Source organism: Branchiostoma floridae, chromosome 14 (genome assembly GCF_000003815.2).
Source record: "Branchiostoma floridae strain S238N-H82 chromosome 14, Bfl_VNyyK, whole genome shotgun sequence".
Lineage (NCBI taxonomy): Eukaryota > Metazoa > Chordata > Leptocardii > Amphioxiformes > Branchiostomatidae > Branchiostoma > Branchiostoma floridae.
In genome coordinates this window covers 19,835,202-19,854,088 of record NC_049992.1, presented here as the reverse complement: position 1 = coordinate 19,854,088, position 18,887 = coordinate 19,835,202, and the positions used below count along the sequence as shown (strand labels likewise).

Sequence of the window (18,887 nt, the reverse complement as noted above, 5' to 3'; positions counted from 1 at the left end):
TGACATATCATCATAATCAACTTCACAAGTAGAGGCACTTACAACAGACCGTTACAGTTTCATTGGTCAAACGGTTTTGGAGGTTTTAAATATATACTCTCATATCAAAGACAGACACAAAAGCTGGTCTACAGTAACAGTCATTAAATGCTGAGACCAACTGCAAAGTGACCAAGACAACAGGAAGACCCTCTTTCCATTGAATGGAAGCCGGACATTAAACACAGATCACTTACAAAATACATTTCTTTATCAATGAAACTCATCTGAACTACTGATTTTTATCAGGCCTACGTCACATTTCTAAACCGGGGCCGGGTCGGGTACCTTTCGGGACAGAAAAGTATGATATAAAAGCCACAAAACTATATATATACACAAGATGGAAATAGAATAGTCGGTGGCATTATCTAGCTATGTATTATTTTCCTACAAACAACTCGGTTGGGCCCCGATTTCGAAGTTGACGTCAAGATGGCATGGTTTGATTTAAATTATATGGATGACATTCACGCACGCATCAATTTTCGGCCGTTTCTAAAAATAAAACGTTTTTGACTATACTGCAAATCGTATAGGGCAGGTTCAAACTTAGGCAGATATATGCCGTGGATTGCAAAACAAATATATGATAACATGTCAAGGTCAAAAAGGATGTGAAACAACAAAAATAAAGAATCTATTGTTCGGTATACTAGATTGTGTGTGTTCAACCTTCCTGACGACTTTGATATCATAATAAAGGCAACTTCTTTTTGCTCAAATTTTTGTTCGCACGCTCGCATCAGTATTTGGATTCCCAGAGGATGTCATCCATATAATCAAATCAACATGGCCTTAGCCCAGCTCATGGATAATTTCTGAATAAATGAGTTCTTAGCTATGAGAAGCTTGGCTGAAATCCACAAGGTTCGAAGCATGGGGAGTCTGAGAGTGATCTTGTGTCAAAGACGCCAACATTTCTTCCTCATCACTCAGGCACAGCACCCTGGGGTTCATCCTCACCCCCTCCACAAACTCTCGGATCTGTAGTTTCCCGTCCCGGTCTTTGTCCAGGGTCTCAAACACGCGGTCACACAGCCGGTCTATGGGTCTGTCCAGCGCCGCCAAGTCGTCCATCGTCGCCTCGGGGTTCCGCAGCTCCAGGATCAGCTACAAGAAAGATTCAGGGTCATTACCTCCATGAAATATTCGTGTGTGTGTGTGTGTGTGTGTGTGTGTGTGTGTTTGTGTGTGTGTATGTGTGTGTGTGTGTGTATGTGTGTGCGTGTGTACGTGTGTGTGTGTGTGTGTGTGTATGTATGTGTGTGTGTGTGTGTGTATGTTTGTGTGTGTGTGTGTGTGTGTGTGTGTGTGTGTAGTTGTGTGTGTGTGCCATCCTAATTGATAGGTTTGCAATTGCAGGGGAATTTTTGTAAAAAGATATATTCCGAAGAGAATATTAGTAGCTCAAGATCGGATTTTCTGAATTTTTGGTATCGGGGTAGCTTTGACAAAGATGTATCAAATGAAATACAATGATGCAAATTAGGCCATGACTTGCATAATTAATGACATTTTTCTAGCATAACATTTTTTAAATTTATCTTGTTAAGGTGGGACAAGTTACAGCCCCTCGTCTGCATTCAATATCATGCTTTCCATTCTTCTTTATTAGACGTAAAACAAAAAAAAAACACCCGAAGGCATCGCCATCGGAAGTATTCCATCCCTGGAAACCAGTAGAAGCCTAGTTTGCACATTAGACATGTGATTTTTCATTTAGGAGCTCTGTAGGCAGCGTCTTACATGCGTACATCCCGTAGCGTATCACCTACTTAACGTTGTTCCATTTTAGGCCTACTTTACGTTATCTCATTCTGTGCGCAGCCCTGCTGCTTTTCTAGTCGTTAATGCTAAAACATAATCGTCCTGTAAGAGATACAGCCTAAAGCCAATTTCCACGGAGTATCGGTTTCCTTGGAGATTTCAGCATGGCGCTTGACGTGAGAGATTTTAGCTGCGTGGAAAGACTTTTAAGAAGTATTTCAGGTTAAAAGTCTATACGGCATAATCTCCCTATCAGATTTAGAGGCTGGCTTTGTGGATCTGAGTGCCTCACTTCAAGAAAAGATTAGATATGAGATGCTGAACGTCTTCAGAAATACGTGGCGGACGTCGCCTCTCAAAAAACGTACGAACAAATTGCACGTACGGCGGGTTATGCCCTTAGCTTAATACGGTAGTCCCTTTCCACTAGGACGGCGCTCTCGCCGCGCTCTCTCTGCGACCTAAAATTTGACACATCCCTCAGCGAATTATATAAAAAAGAAACGAATATTTCTACAATTTGTGTGCCTTGTTGTCTTCTCAGTCACACTTTTACGTTTTGTATGATATACCCAGTGTGAAAGCAAAGGTTACACATATCCTATTTAGGTCGCAGTGCGATTGCCGTCTAGTGAAATGGGACCGGCCTAAGAAAAAACTGCATTTGTTATTTCTTTAAAACTTTCTGAACCCTTAGCTTGTCCAGGTAGAAAGATTTTGCCAATTTAACCCCCCACTGAACTGATTGTTTTATCAGATCTATGCTGCTGCTGCAGATTTACTTCCCCACTTAGGGAGCTTTATGTAGTATGCCATATTTCGGCGAAGGAAATACCCCCAACCCCCCTGATACACTTGACCCACATGCAAGTACCTTGTATGTGCAACTAAGAAATGTTTATACGGTCTTAGCAGACTTTTAAGAAAACTTTTCTTTACCCTTTTCTGACTCCACTGGTTAAATGTTTGGCCTTACTAAAGGTTAGATACTTCACAATTCCACTGCCCAGTACTCTATATCTTAATAGCCTTATTAGACGTGCACTTTATGTCGATAATTACTACTTAAGTAGAATGTAATTAAAACCTGAAAAAGACTGCTGTGAAATTTACGGTAAACGTTTCCTGTCAGCCTGGCATGTCTTATCCTCCGTATTGAAGTCTGAGAAAGCGGGGTGCACGTCTTTTGTTGGCTGTCTTATCTTCTGTATTACAGGGTGGGGAAAATTGGAACAGTAAGTCACTGACTGACAAAAAATTGTAAGTATTATACATGTTTGAATACTGCTCCGTGGGCTATCCAAGAGCTACAAGCTTATGGGTTTAAAAAGTTGCAAAGCCCAAGGAAACTTGTAAGTTCATATCTGTGTTGGTAGAAGTCATTCTGGATAAATTTCAACTGCAATTTCAACACAAAAAATTAAACTAACCCCAATTTACGACTTTTTGACTCCAGTCGTTGTCAAGGAATGGACAATCCACTAATTAATGTGGTATTTCACTGCACTTGGAGCACCGGTGCGGCACTGCGGGGTTCGTTTACTGCGGCACTATTGTGTTATTTCTTCATTTTTTTAAATGAAGATATTGCGTATTACGTAAAAGCATGACAAAGAATACTTTAAACGTAAGAAACACGTTGAACTTCTTTATCTCTGAAATCCGTTGAGTAATCTTTCGAACACCGCAGTGCCGCACTGGTGCCCCAAGTGCAATGAGATTGCACCTTTATAACTTTTCAGCCTTAGGCAGCATTAGAATTCTAGCACGGACTCTCATGGTCACATATATTCAAACGACGTTTTCTGTTGAATTAATTTAGAGTGCATGAGAATGATTTTCTACTGAAAACTAGTAGTCACACTGCTCTACATAACGCATATATTACAGGGACAGTGGCATTTTATGCTCTTTTCTGACTGAGCTGATTTTACGCTGACTCAAATGTCACCAGGACATGGCGCCAAGCGTTCTATTTTATGCTCAAAAGGGCAAGAGTTTTGAGCTATATATTTGCTGTCCGTTTGGGTTTCCATCACAGGACACGCAAAAAGAGTAACGAGAAAGGTCAGAAGACCCACAAGTCCTAAGAGGAGAGTGATTCACTGATGTTTCAACGTACAGCTGTGTTACCCTTTTTCTTGCTTTTTGCTTAGTCGTACATCATTTTCCACATAAAAGTTTAAAGCAGTGGCTTCTGGGGAACATGTAGACGCGGAAGAAATATTTCACACCCCCTGTGGGCATACACCAATGATGAACTTCTCCAAACGGTCATAAAATGCGCGATTAAGGGAATTCCTGCCAGATGTAGTCGCGCAGATAGCGGGTTTCGAAATGAAGTACGAAAGGGCATGATATTTCAGTATGAGCACAGATGTAAAAAATACTAATAAATCTTATCCTCCTTATTCTACGGTAACATAGGCGGCGATGCCTTAGCTTTAGGGTGTAGCCCCCACCGGGCTTTTATTAAGCAAAATCTGTCCCGGTGGACTGAAACACCGCGAGGGTACCTCTCAGTGTTGCTATGATTAGATCACGGCGACTATTTGTGCCTGCCAGGGTCCCTAGATGATTTGAACTCAGTTTTAACAAATCTGGGGGCCCAGCCGTGCCCAAAAATAGAGTGGTAGCCGCATGGGGTCCCTTTCCCCCAAGTTTTATCGTAGGTTTAGGCTTTGGTACTATTTCCGGCCGACGGGGATGTTTGCTGAATCGAAAAATGAAACTGTTTAGGCTTAGGTCACATTTTAAAAAAGGGGCCCGGCCGAGCAGCTTTTGGGAGTGAAACGAGTGATATAACTGACATCAAAATACACAAAATCTCAAAATAAGATTCAAGGGTACAATTTGTGTATTTTTCTAGGTATATGATTTGATTTTTCGTTTCTTAAAACATCCCGGCCGGGCCCCTGTTTGGAAATGTGACCTAGGCCTTACCAAGGAATATACACAAATTATGCTCCTGACAATTATTGAAATGTTTTATGTATTTTGTTGCCTTTCTTATGATATTGTTCGTTTTCAAAAGTTACCCGACCAGGCCAAGTGTTGGGGATTTGGGAGCTAAGCCTTGAAAGGCCTTAGTCGAGCTCTGTACGGCTTGTAATGTGCTAGTTTTCTGATTATGTATCAGTTCCAATAAGTACAAGTACGCGTAAGTGTGGGCCACCTATTTATGACAAAAACACACTGTAGGATAGCGAATGTCGATTGCTAATAACAAAGGTTACAATTACTGATGTAATTACGTGAAAAGGCTTGGAAAATTCTAATCTATAGATCCAAATAAGCCAAGCTAAGTGAACAGAGTCTAAAAACGCTAGGCATTTCCAAACCGGGGCCCGGTCGGGCTGTTTGTGGAAATGTAAAATAGAAATGTAACGTGAAAATATACACAAACAACGCCCAACAATCATTGAAATTGTTATAATTTGTGTATGTTACAAACTGTATGTGTATTATGTATATTACTCCTGGAAGAGTAGTTGTTGCAATGATATGTCAACAACTAAAGGACTCAATGAACAATAAACAAGAAACAATATTATTCTCTTAGCGCCTTCTGTAGTTTGGTGCCTTCTATATCATATTTTCCCGAAAGCTGTCCAACCGCGGGCCCCTGTTTGGAAATGTGACGTAGGCCTACGTAGGATGATAAATCTACTCAACAGATATATCACAAAAAGCACGTAGGAGGCACATCATTTGTGAATATATCTCGTTCGATATCCCTATAGACTCGTTAAATTCATGATGATGGCCTGTTATTTTCTTCGTCTTGTAGGATGATAAACATATACTTATTAATCTTCAGCAGTAACGTCGATAGAAGTGCAATCTCCAAATGTCAAATGAAGGTCTCAATTGGCTCGTTTGGAAGATACATTACATTATTATTGAGCTAGATGATAGCCCGGGGTGTTCTATACGTCATGTAGTTCCTTGTAGACTAGTATTGGCAGATTTCAATACGCATTGGGCTGTATTCTGTGTAACTGATTGGCTAATTAAACACAGGGAACCAGGCGATAGAAGCTGATGGGCCTGTTCTAGTCCCATATGGGAAAAACTACTGTGGCATTACATCAGTTGTGAAGCTCTGATAAGGAGACCTTCAAAAAGCAGCTACTCAAGCAACGCGTTACGGGATTTGCTTTTGGAAGTGGTCAGACGTTCCAAACACCATCCTATATTTCTCCAGTGACACTGAAGCGTCTGACTGGTTCCAAAATCAGATCGTTGCTTTTTGTCGTATCTTATTACGTAAGTATCTAATCTTCATCAACAAAAGGAGAACTTTTCTGAGGATAAGAAGTTAGTTGGATAAAGATGCTTGTAGTGTGTCTAGTTGCACTTTGGGGCCACAAGTTTCCTGTTTAAGTAGCAGGGTAATTTTGTCCAGGGCCTAGGGATGAGTTGCTAGCCCTTCCTCTTTAATGTTCTCGAGGTATCTCCATTTAACGTCGCTTCAAGAAGACTACAGCAGCCTCAAACAAGATGTCTACCCAGGATTAAAACTGTGGCGTCTCTAAGTTACAAAATGCTCAACTGTGAGGCTGCTACCAGTTGAGCTACAGGGACATTCCGAAGACCACAATGGCGCCATTTTTGGATTACTGAATTGAACACGAAATTGAAGTGGACGTAGATTGAAGTCGAGCGTCATGATCAAGACAAATGTGTTTTTTTTTACCTAGTAGCATAATGCTTATGATAAGGGATGTCATCTTCATAACTTCATAACTGCAATTGTATAAACCTACAAAATAAATCATAACTGGACACAAAGTATAGCTATAGCGATGCCCTAGTGAATTACAAATGTTATGTTCATTCTGGCAAAACCATCGCAGAGCTAGAGATGCAATCAATCAAAAGGCTGATGGAATTCTGTGGAGCTAATTAAAAAGGCGTGTATATTGGCACCGAAGTTGACTTTGGTCTGATCAAATTCCGCAATGCAGTACAGACTGTCATCAAACATCATGCCAGATTCTGCATCAAGGGCAAATGTTTAAGTTAGCTTCTATTCCACATCGAAGGTCTTATCCCTTAGAGCAAACAGCCTATACGAGTAAGACAACCAAGAGCTAGGTCACTGACAGTTTGCGACTATGTGCATGAAAACATTAACAAAAACACTGAACACCATACCTTCAGCACGTTGTGTAGTTCGACTCTGGAGATCTCTCCATTGCCATCCAGATCGTACATGTTGAACGCCCACTTCAGTTTCTCCACTACCGAACCCCTCAGGAGCGCACTCATGCCTGTCAGGTACTCCCTAAAGTCTACCGTCCCACTGCCATCCCTGTCGAAGGCGTGAAAGATCCTCTTCGCCATCGCTATCTTCCTCCCTTCGTCTCCGGACAGGAAGAAGTTGACGTAAAAATTGACGAAGACGGGCTCCGTGAGCAGACCGTCCGGGCAGTCGGCGTAGAAGAGCCGGTACCAGCTCTTGACTTCCGACTCGCGGAAGTTGGTGATGCGGGTGAGCTGTTCCACGATGTTACGCCGTCTGCTGTGGGTTCGGGAGCGGAGAGCAAGTCTGGTGCGGAATTTCGTCTTCACAGCCCCCATGTTGTACCTCCTTCCTCACGCTACATCATAAAACTGTAGTCAGGAAAAAAAAACTGTTGCAGAAATGGTCTATACAGCATATCCAGACCTATCTGCGCTGCGATATATCCGGATTCAATTTTGCCAAACGGACGCTGCTCTACTTCACTGCCTACTTTGGTGCATAAGGTGGTCGCCAGAAGCAAGTATGTAACTATAAGATGTGGTCTTTCTAACACGCACAGTCAATGGGCAAGTCTAGCCACGATTTCCGGCCATATATTGTGCCAAATGTACACGATTACTTCTTCCTCACAGCCTAAGGTGCTCTACAAAACGACTTACTCTACCAAAAATAGTCGGTTCAACGCACACGGTCCAAGGGCAAATGAATCTGCGATGCATCAAGCTTCAACGTGTACCAGAAATACGTGATTCGCTCTTCACTGCTGCTTTCTTTGATGTGATGCAGTTTTGTCAGGAATAATGGCTATACTTAACTCAACTAGAATCCCTTCTAGTAGTCGAACGCGGGCGGCAGGAACATAGGGTTTTAAAGTCCACATTCTTATTCCACATTCGACGTTCTTACAGATTGCCAGTGAGGCAATGACAGAGAAACAAAGAAATAGTAATCTATTACATTTGACAGCGGCAAAATATGGTTGCGAAACAAATCACGGTAGAGCAATTATCAGACATTATGGCTTTGAAAGTAATGAAAGTGGATTTGAAAAGTGATATGACAAACCTCAAAGCGTCCCATAAGACCACTTAAATTGGCCTCGTGGGAGTAGCTTAGAACAGTTGGGATTTCTCCTTGATGCGAAGTGACAGCATTTGGGCACACGACGTAGTTTTATGGATGACATCCTCTGGAGAACCAAAAACTAGTGCGGGAAGACGAAAAATAGAAATAAATTCAGTAGAAAATTGTTGCTAAACCACAGGATTACAATTACAATTACAAAGCTGTCACTACGAATTGAACACCTCTTTGCGATAGGAGCCAGTTCCAGTGGATTGCATAACAAATAACCGTACAGTCCTGTTAATTGCACGATATCACCAAATCCCGTGTTAATATGGTCCAGTCGGATAACTTCGCTTTGTTGCACCATTGCACGATATACGCTGGCAAATGGGGAGTGCAATTAAACGGCATCTACTTTATTTATAGAAAGCACATGTCATGTAGGTCTTCTTGTTCATCGTTGCTGACTCAGTTGAAGTAATCGATATTTCATATATTGAAAAGAACGATTAAAGAAGTAACGCTAGTTCACCTTTATCCGTGGGGTGACCTTTATTCGTTGCATTTAAAAACAGCACATTTAGGAGTATTAAGTCTGTGGGCAGTAGTTTCAAATTTCAATATTTTCAAAATGTTCCGATTTGAAACCACCGTCTACGCGTTCATATCCCTAAATACTTCCTTTTTTCTTACAAGCATCGAATATAGGTTACCCTCGGATAAAGGTGAACCAGCGTTACAGTACATGTACATTATAAGCAGACCTGACATTTGGCTCCAATGACGTTAATGACACATGACTGTAATGAAAATACTCATAAGGGCAGTTTGACCAAGGGGTTGACATGCACGTTTAGTGGTAGTATATAACAAGTTTTACAAAATCCAGCACATGCTGGCCTTTTGTGGCAGGATGACTTCGCAACTTCTGAATTTGCGTGGAGCCTCGAAGGGGGTGATTTTTTTCTTCTTTTTTTAGAAAAGACGAAAAGAAATACGTGCACCGATGTCATCCACACAATCAAGTCAGTGTGGCCTGACGTTCTCATGAACCAATAACTATCAAACAAGCACAACAATTTGTCAAGTAGCGTCTCTCTAAGACTTAACAACATCTCTCCATGTTTTGAAAAATATTATCTGATCGCCCTCCCACGGAGCAAAGCTCTGCGCCATCCTAACGTTTTATCGCTCTCCCACAGGCGCGGTATGTATGTCTTGCTTGCCTCTTAGTATCGTATACTTCAGTGCAGTAGAAAGAAAGTGGTGAAACGTCTCCAGGCGAAGCAGAATTGCTCAGTCATGAATTGATAACCTTCCACTCAAGAAGCCTCTGTCCCTAGCTACATACTTCCAAGAATCTCTCTGTCACCCTTCAAGTCTGTGAAATCTCAAGTGAGAGAGTTATGGCTTACGAAAAAAGGAGGTTCTAAGCCACGCCAGAATAGAAATTCTGAGTGATGTAACGCCATTTTCCGTTGAAGCTTTTGGCTCTTTGTAAGTTGTAGATGGAGTTATGCTTCGTAGAGTGGGTGGTAAATTAGCCGGAAGGGTTTCGACTAGATCGCATCCATTTCTGAATAGAATCCTCGGATGGCGTCACATCACTCAGAATTCCAATTCTGGCGTGGCTTAGAACGTCTGCTTTCCTAAACCGTAAATCTCACATTTGAGATCTGACAGGCTTGTCCCGGGGTTTGTAAAGATAAAAATGATGGATTGCAGAAGTGATGAAGCAATCGCGAGGGGGTTGCGTCCATATTTGATTCTATGCAAGCCGCCCTTGTTATGGATGACATCCACGAATCAATTTTCTTCCGTTTCCAAAAGAAAACAAAAATGTTTTCTTTTATATTATAAATCGTAAAAATATGATGATATATGAGCAATACATTCAAAGAAAAAAAAACATCGAAAGACGGATATCAGTGTCGCACTGTGATCTTTTTTGCCGGTGCGTAGCTATGAGACGGGAGAAGCGGTTGTATGGATGCGTGGATGCATGGATGCATGGATCGGTCACTTTAAGCAAATAGCCCTTCTATACGTGCAATTGCGTAATCGAGCCAGCGTGGCCGAGCGGTCTACAGCACGGTACCTATCTTCCGTAGATCGTACGTTCGAACCACACTTGCTAATTTTTTTTTCTTTGTTAGACAAATCTCATGTAGTGTTTTTTTTATAGAAGAAAGACCGATTCAGTAATTCAATGTTTTTCGTGTGATTTTGTTTAACAGCCAGGCTTTTTCCAAAATACGCACCGGCCAGCTTTTTTCAGAAGCTTTCTTGTTCCTTTTGAAATGAATGTACTGATTTTGCCGTGAACTTATTCCTTGCACAAAATGCATTTCCGACCTCGAGCAACGTCTTTAGAAATAATGAAAGATCAAAGCTAAAGAATTTGTAGTTTAATATACATGTGTACCATGTTCAATGAGTTTCATTCTTTCTGATCATAACTTGTGAGATTCCATACTGAAGACAACTTTTTGCCCATGTTTTTTTCACATTCGAAAAGCTGCCACCCGTATAAATAATGAAAATGGCCTAATATAAGCTGTAACTCAAGCGTCAGAGTTTTCCAGTTCACGGCTACACAGGACCCCACGGCAAGCATAGGCGAGTTCTGGATAATGCCTTAACTCGCCGAGAGCAACCTGTTTTAGAGCCGATATGATTGACTTCACTTCCCGTGGCGCTCTCAAAGTCACAGACAACCGAGACTGCGTGGTTTTAATGCCTCTCAATTCGTAACGTTAACGCTAGGACGTTAAATGTTTAACGATTATAGAAGCAGAAGACCGTAAAACGGTCAAAAATTTAGTTGAAGGACCGATTGGTCACTGGCAAAGTATGAAAATTAAACATTTGTATGGCGTCATAGTCGACGTCTCACAAGACTAGACCCCCATCCACTTTGGCGGCAACCCGAATTAAACGGTGCATACCCAAAGTTCTTCGGCGACCAGGGTCTATGGTAATGCAATCCCCCAAAAATATACGAAAAGGTTTCGAGTGTCTCGGTTTGAGTTAACATTTTTTATTATCTGATGCGAAATGACATCAAATACTAACATGACTGAAAAGCGTAGGAAGTAGTGCGTTGTAGTGAAAATTGTATTCAGGCCTGAGCCTCATTTCCGGGTATCCGTCCGCCTTGAATTGTAAGCGATTCCTTGACCTAAATTGACCTCTGCCGTGCTGTGTAAGCGAAGTTGCAATACCGCGCGCTGTGGATTATTAAGAAAATGTAGCAGTAAAAATCTCTTTATGATTTGCTCGATTACTCGAAAGGTTTTTTCTCTTCCTGACAACATCAGTTCTGTTTACGGAAAAAATGGATTTTCATCCAATGTAAAAATGCCAAATTTCGTGCATTATTTTCACATGAAAATAATGTTTTTCCCTCTAATTTTTCCAAATTCGAGCAGTTGAAGGATCAGTTGATCTTATAGCTGAATGGATATCCTCTCAACCCATGCACAGTTTGTTTTTTTGCTTCAGAATGATTCCCTGGAATAGATGGACGCTAGACTTGAGTTGAGAGTGTGCCACCTCCAATTGCAACCCGAAATAAACTGGGATGTGTCGATGAAGGTTACTAATAAGATACGCCAAAAGCAGTAAATCAAGCAACCGGATATGGTGTTTGAAACAGCCAGACGTTTCAGACAGATTAGGATATGAGAACTCTCTCCAGCAAGATTTCTCCAGTGTCAGTGACGAAAGACGCCGGATGGCTGTCTGAAACGTCTGACCGTTTCCAAGTCATATCTAGTTGTTTGAGTAAATGCTTTTGGCACAAACTGGGTTGTGCCCCCTTAAATTTCGCTCAATTAATTAATTAATCACTATCTATGCTATAGATTTACATGTTATGTTGTCTTTACAGCCGCACTGTTGCATATTGCATAATATCCATATTATTATTTTTGCATTTTGCGACTTGCAGTCGCAAAATGCCTTCTGGCCAGTGTAGTCGCCGTTGTGATGTTGTGATGTTGTGATGTTGAGATGAACGGACCTGTTCAATCCATGCCAAACATTTGTATACCTGTTAAAACAGGCATTTCTTCAACATGTTCGCACTAGCGCAGTGGTAAAGTTTACGCATTCTAAACCAATGCACCCGGTTCGAATCCGGGGAGGTAAATTTTTTTCAACTTTTTTTTTCTTTTTTACATCCATTAAAATACTAATTTTTACATCCATTTGGCCACACCAATTTATTTCTTTGGTTAACGGATACGCCGCTTCGTTTTTTTGCCGAATAGAAATAAAAATTAAAAAAAAAAAATTAAAAATGCCCCGCAACAGAGCTCACTCAAAAACAGGCAATGTGTAGTGAAATTTGCTGCAGTTCACGCAAATTTTAACAGGTGGCGTCTAGATCTGCTGCAGTTCAGGCACATATGTGAATCTCTCCATGCGCCAATATCAGGTTTAGTTACTCTGTTCTATTTATATGACATTCTAATAACTAGAAAAAAACGTTCACACACGCAAACATTGGCAAAATGCCAGCTTTTTTAAAAGCACTTGTTTTTTTTTTTTTCAAATCAAAAAGGTTCAATCAAATTTTGGTTGCAGCGAGGTTGCAGCGCGATCGCCGGCCATGCCATTGTAAGGACAACGTCACATTCCCAAGCCGGGGCCCGGCCGGGCATCTTTCGGGAACGAAAAGTATGATATAAAAGACACCAAACTACACAAGACGTAATGGAAATAGTCGTGAGCATAATTTGTGAATATTTTTACATAATCTATCTTTCCTTTTCATAGACAGTCCGGTCGGGGCTTTGTTTGACGTTAGTCTAATTTGGGCCATGTGATGTCACTGTCTCAATGTCTGTATACGTCAGAAGACGGCAACTACAATAAACGCCTGAAAATCGAAAGCACTGTACATCTTAAAGCCGGTTTGATGGCTGAAAAGGAAAGTAAACGTATTTCTTTAAGGACATTTCCCAAGACGACGTATTGGCGCCATCTCAACACATATCAAGACTTTCCTTCTCAAGCCAGTACAGTAGATATGGTACATTTCATCACATTGACTAATGCTAGGATAAAATTCACAAATAGCTGCAAATGGATCTTCTAGTTGCACACAGAGGATAGAAGTCTTCAAAGTGATTTTTTTGTCAGAAAAGAGCCGTTTGATAGATAAAAGATTTGCATAGAAGCAGGCTGTGGGTTTAATAATAAGCACATTTATACATTAAATAATTGTTTTGATATGATCATATCACCATGGTTACGTGTATTTAGACGGCGTTTGAAATTGCAGCACGGTATGCATTTTGCTTTGTGTTTCTCTAGCTTGAAAAACTGTTACAGTACAGGTAATATTGCTGTACGTTGACATTTGGACTGGCATAGTTATGGACGATAGACAGACAATAACTCATATGGACCTCCAGATATGTATTCCTAGTTTCAAATATTGATGTGTAACTTACAGCTTATCAGCAACTGGGTTATGACAGTACTGATGAACACTTATTCCCGTGCTTTTGGAAGGGCTAGCTCACGCAGACTTTGCCTCAAAGTAATCTTGTTTAGAAAAGCCAATGACATACCCGGGCCTAACTTCCCATGTTCTCAGATGAACAGGAAGTCACTTTCCTCTTAAAATCGCAGAACCCCCAAATTGTCACAAATGTGGGGGATTTTCGTCTTTTTCTGCTTTCAAAAAAAAAAAAAAGCCAAACCCAATCTGTTTAGAAATAGTCAACACAAGTATTCGAGTAGCCTAGTTTTACAATAATGTTTATCACTGCTTATCGTCACATGTATGCCTCCTATGTTTCCAACATGTACTTGCATTTAGCCTCCGGGTTCGTCCGTTCGTCCATTCGTCCGTTCGTCCGTTCGTCCGTCCCATAGCCTTTTAATCAGCCGTAGGCTAATTAATTAGCCGTAAGGGCAGCACAACATGTTATGCTGACTCAACAGGCTTTTAGTCCCCTGGCGGCTCCTATCTCCTCTCCGGGTATGGACTTGCAAATAAACTTTCACTGAAATCTTCTCATACACCATGTGGGTGCAACATATTTTCTCTTAGAAAAATTGTTCGTGGCAAAAAATGCTTAATTCAACCCCGCGCGGCAATGGTTAGGAACTTCCTTTTCAGCACTAAGGGCATCGCCCACGGGTGGTAACCACTCGGCTTACCCCGCAGCTGAGCCCTTTCCCAGGCTGGTATCGGTGCGAAAACACCCTACCAAGCTGCAGCTGACAGAGGCTCTTTCAAGTGCCTTTTGCCTTCGGCAAGCCGTGAACATATATACTCAACTGGCCGGCGAGGTGTTTTTCCGACCCAAGTCCTACCGAGTAATGGTCTTTTCCTGATAAGGCTTAGGTCACAATTGTAAAAAGGGGCCGGCCCGGGCAGTTCACGGGCTGTTTTTTGCCACTTTCTGGCGTGACCCTTGCGTTGCCCTGTGTGGCACCTCGCGGCTGCCGGGGTATTTTGAGGCCCGGCCGGGACCCTGTTTCAATTTAAGTCTGAGTTAAAATGAACCAGGGACCCGCTCGTACAACCACCCCGCGACCTAATCGTGACAACACCGAGAGGGACCCCTCCGGTTGCCGGCAGTCTCTCGGAATAAATTTGTTACGTCAAAGACCAGGTTTAAAGAATAAATGTTTGTAATTCGTAACACCGGGTTAAATATGTGACATCGCAGATCACGTGAAAGGACAAAAGTCGTGAATTTACGCGTATCGCAGTGAAGTTCTTACGCGTTCACAATGGAGTGCAGAGCGCTATACCAAGGGAAAGAAAAAGACGGCAGGAAAAGACAAGGGGAAACAGCCCTTAGCCCACTAGGCAGGCGGAAGAATACAGCAACAGAAACTTCTGCAGACAAGGGCAACAGAGGGGGATAGGACAACACACCACGCAACAGACCACATAATAGGCTGCATCACTGAGAAGCAGGACGAACAGTTAGCCTCCTTCATAGAAAGCTACTCTGTTTTTTTTACGATATTACAACCCCAGACTACAGAAACAAGCTGAAGAAAGATGTTTGGCTCAAGGACGTTTCCTCTGCAATTGGCCGACGGAACGCCAAACTTGCAATCATTCGGATCATGGCATAAGCCATGTTTTTTTTCGTTTTACAACTATAAAGATATAGGCATCAACAAGTCATCCGCGACATTGAAAATTCCAATAACATATTTAGTTTAGAAACTTAACAGTGCCGCACGTCAGTGCGAGTACAAGGAAAAGTTGGCAAAAATAACAGTGCCGCAGTGAACGAACCACGACGTACCGCAGCAGTACTCCAAATTCAGTGATGTACTACCTTAAGTGAATGCAGGCAATGATTGTTTTTATACCCCTTAACCCTCAAACCACCGTATGGGGTCAAAACTGACCCCAGGCGTATATCAATGTCTGCCATTATGTCATTTCTGGTCGAAAACAAGTTTCCTTCCAGGAGTTTGTTTGTATATCTGTCCTATAACTTCTTATACGTTTTTACCGAGATTGACTCATTGTTGATTAAGTTATCCTTGAACCTTTATGCATGGTCCAGTGGGGTCAAAACTGACCCCAGCATTTTTTTAAACAAACCTTTGCGACCCACACCTAAACTACTTATCGTAGGATCATGAAATTTTCAGAGAATGATGTACATGTAAGCCAAAATTATTGTAACAACTTTTGTATCATTACCATGTCATATGACGACATTATGACGTCATCTAGGTAATATCGGCCGCCATCTTGGATTTTGGCTGATGACGTCATCAAATTAGCATAAATTATGAATATTGAGTCCTGAAATTTATGTTGAATTTTATAAGATGTGATAAACAATTGTTATTTGCCAAAAAAAGTCAAAACCTAAATGTTTAATACAAAATTAGAAAATTTCGTAATAAATATGTCTATCAGAATTCCGTTGCCATGGCAAGATGAAAAATGTTGAACATACTTTGTTCACTAAAAATGTTTGCTATCAACATTTTCTAAAAAGTTGCCAAGTTTGGTGGCTCTAGCATAAGCCATTCAGGCGCTATATGGCATTGAAGCTGGTTCAGGCATCAAAAACCTCCTTCCCGGTCTGAATAGCCGTTGGTGCAAAATGTGGTCCTCATGATCTTTTGCATAAATTATGATAATGAGCTTGAAGTATTCTCACCTAATCATGTCAGACTGTCCCACATAGATTAATAAAACTATACATATATAGTAATCACAGAAAGATTCACACAAAAAACTGTATTTGTACAAAACGTTTTGGGGTCAGTTTTGACCCCATACGGTAATCTACGTCACAAAAAAGCTACGGTGGTTTGAGGGTTAAATATGACGAGTGCCCACCAGGAGCCTGCCTGGTTCCCTGCCGTTGTTCGCAGGGCATGCGGCAGGGACCCTACAACTGCCCCACCGGGCTGTGAGAGACAAGCGTTACCCTGTCAGACCCCGCAGGGGTGACTACAGGACCCCGTCAGAACATCTGACGGGCGTCTGCCGGAGACGAACCTAGGAAGGTGGAATTTTTTTAAAGAAAAATGATGGGGTGCCCGCCGGAACACTCCGGGACCCCCACGGGGCAACGTAAAGGCAACGTTTGATTGTGACCAAGACAGCCGGTAAACAGCCGGTGTCCGCCCGACTTCAGAGCCCGGCCGGGGCTACATCCCTGACGGGCACCGGGCCAATTGTGACCCTAGCCTAAGCTATCCTTTTCCTGATTTGCGAGCCGGCCAGTAGGCTAGGCCCTTCTCAAGTAATGTTCTACCGGTCTCAGTCTTACTAAGCTATTCTCTCTTTTTTTTCTCTCAAAAAGCGTGTCCTTTCAGCTTAACTTTCCATCGTCGTTAATTACGTATTGAAAATTTCGCTTTCGGGACATGTACTCTGTACCGATTTATTCACTATACTCGTACAAAAATTCTTACCTAGCTTCTGTAACAGAAAGCTTGGTATCTGACCGAGAATTCAGGCGTACAGGGTTCGTATCCTGTCATAATACTGATTCTGTGCCCTTGGAAAGGCGCTTTGCATAGCTTTCCTCACTTCACTCAGTTGGAATTGAGCACCTACCATCACTCTCACTCACTCACGGCCCGTAACCTCAGTGGTCGTAGGGGCTCCACGACATCCGGTAGCAGTGATCCATGCCCATCTCTCTCTGTCCTCTGCCCCTCTGATGAGCTGTACAGTGCTTAGGCCAGTCCATGTCTTAATATCATCCAGTCACGTCTTCCTTGGCCTACCTCGTTTCCTCCCTCCTGCTACTGTGCCTTGTAGTATGGTTTTAGCGAGGGAGTTGTGTCGGCATATTTGGCCGAACCAGTTCAGCTTCCTGCGAACCGGCACCTACCATAGATTAGGGATATCCCAGGGATAGGACATTAAATTAAGTCTATTTTTTTAAGGAAAGCCAGACCTCAAGTACGTTAACACTCCCACCACACTGATCAAAAAGAGTCCTTCTCGGTGTGAGTGGATAAATTAAATCCGTCCGGATAGACAGTCTGTACTGTTCAGTACAAGCCTGCTGTGTTACGCCATGAGGCGGTTTACTTGGTATGCAACACAAGCACATGCACGTACCGCGGAAGCCTTAGCTCAAAGAGATTACTGTTGAAAGATCGCAAGAAATCGGCGACTCTACTAGGTATGGCACCCTGAGCTGCATTGGCATCGCAAATTACCAGACTTGTGCCACAAAATACTTCATTTGTCAACCAATGCAATTACGCGTAAGGGCAAGGCAACACTGTCGCTTTCAGTGTGCAGCGATTGTAACGATTGTAAATAGCAATTATACATTACAAGTGACAGAAAAAATGGCGTTATCGTTATGTTTGAATATCCTAAACGATCAAACATCTCACAAATGTTAGATGATTTTTCAATTTATTTCATGTCTGCAATCTATAATGATTTGAGTTTCAGAGTGCTAGCATTTGTGGTTGTCGTAGTTTGACAAGTAACCAATGTTTCATACAATACTGTTCATTTCCGGTCATATTTCATTACAAATACATCGCAAGGGACATAGACAAGATAGGAACTGCGTATTTCTTATTTGGCACTTGTATTTTTCAAGGGTTGAGTTTGTTTCCTTAGGCCTTAGTCTGCAGAGGATGCCATCAATAAAATTTACTTGCTGTGGCTTTACGGCAATTGCAAACGACTACACTTAACCTGCAACGCGAAACATAAAACAAATACTCACAACTACCCTTAAAAACAGTTAAGTTGCATTGACCATTTATCTTGACACCATAGCTCCAATGCATTTATAACTCGAACGATAAATCTTAGCGCAAAAGGGTTTAATTTGTTTCCCCTAAACCTACAAGCAAATAACGGTGGTATCTCACTGCACTTGGGACACAGGTGCTGCACTGTGGGGTTTGCTCACTGCGGCACTGTTTTGTTATTTCTACCGATTTTGTTATAATTTAGATATTGCGTAATACGTAAGAGTATAACGTAGAAGACAAGAAAATGCACAAAACTTATGAAAATTTGTTATTTATCTTTGAAATTCGTTGAGTAATCTTTCAAACCCCGCAGTGCCGCCCCGGTGCCCCAAGTGCAGTGAGATACCATCTGAGAGAAAAGCGGACCTTGACATGAATTTTTGCCCGAAAGATAGTTGGAATTTTGAAAGATACAGCCAGTAAAAAAAAAAATTAAGAGAGTTTCCATTGATATGATGAACAATGTAACCTATTTTAGACAGGTTTCTCTTAGTACTAACGTTGAAATATCATATAC

The 18,887-nt window shown here is 41.8% G+C and overlaps 1 protein-coding gene across 1 annotated transcript; it reads right to left on the bottom strand.

Moving 5' to 3' along the window:
- Positions 1-762: 762 nt before the first annotated feature.
- Positions 763-7,398, bottom strand: LOC118430494 (neurocalcin homolog). The gene is made up of 2 exons (XM_035841402.1): positions 6,970-7,398; positions 763-1,152 (listed from the first exon to the last, which is right to left on the bottom strand). Exons 1-2 carry the CDS (start codon positions 7,393-7,395, stop codon positions 877-879), a joined length of 702 nt encoding a protein of 233 aa, XP_035697295.1. The 5' UTR covers positions 7,396-7,398; the 3' UTR covers positions 763-876.
- Positions 7,399-18,887: the final 11,489 nt, after the last annotated feature.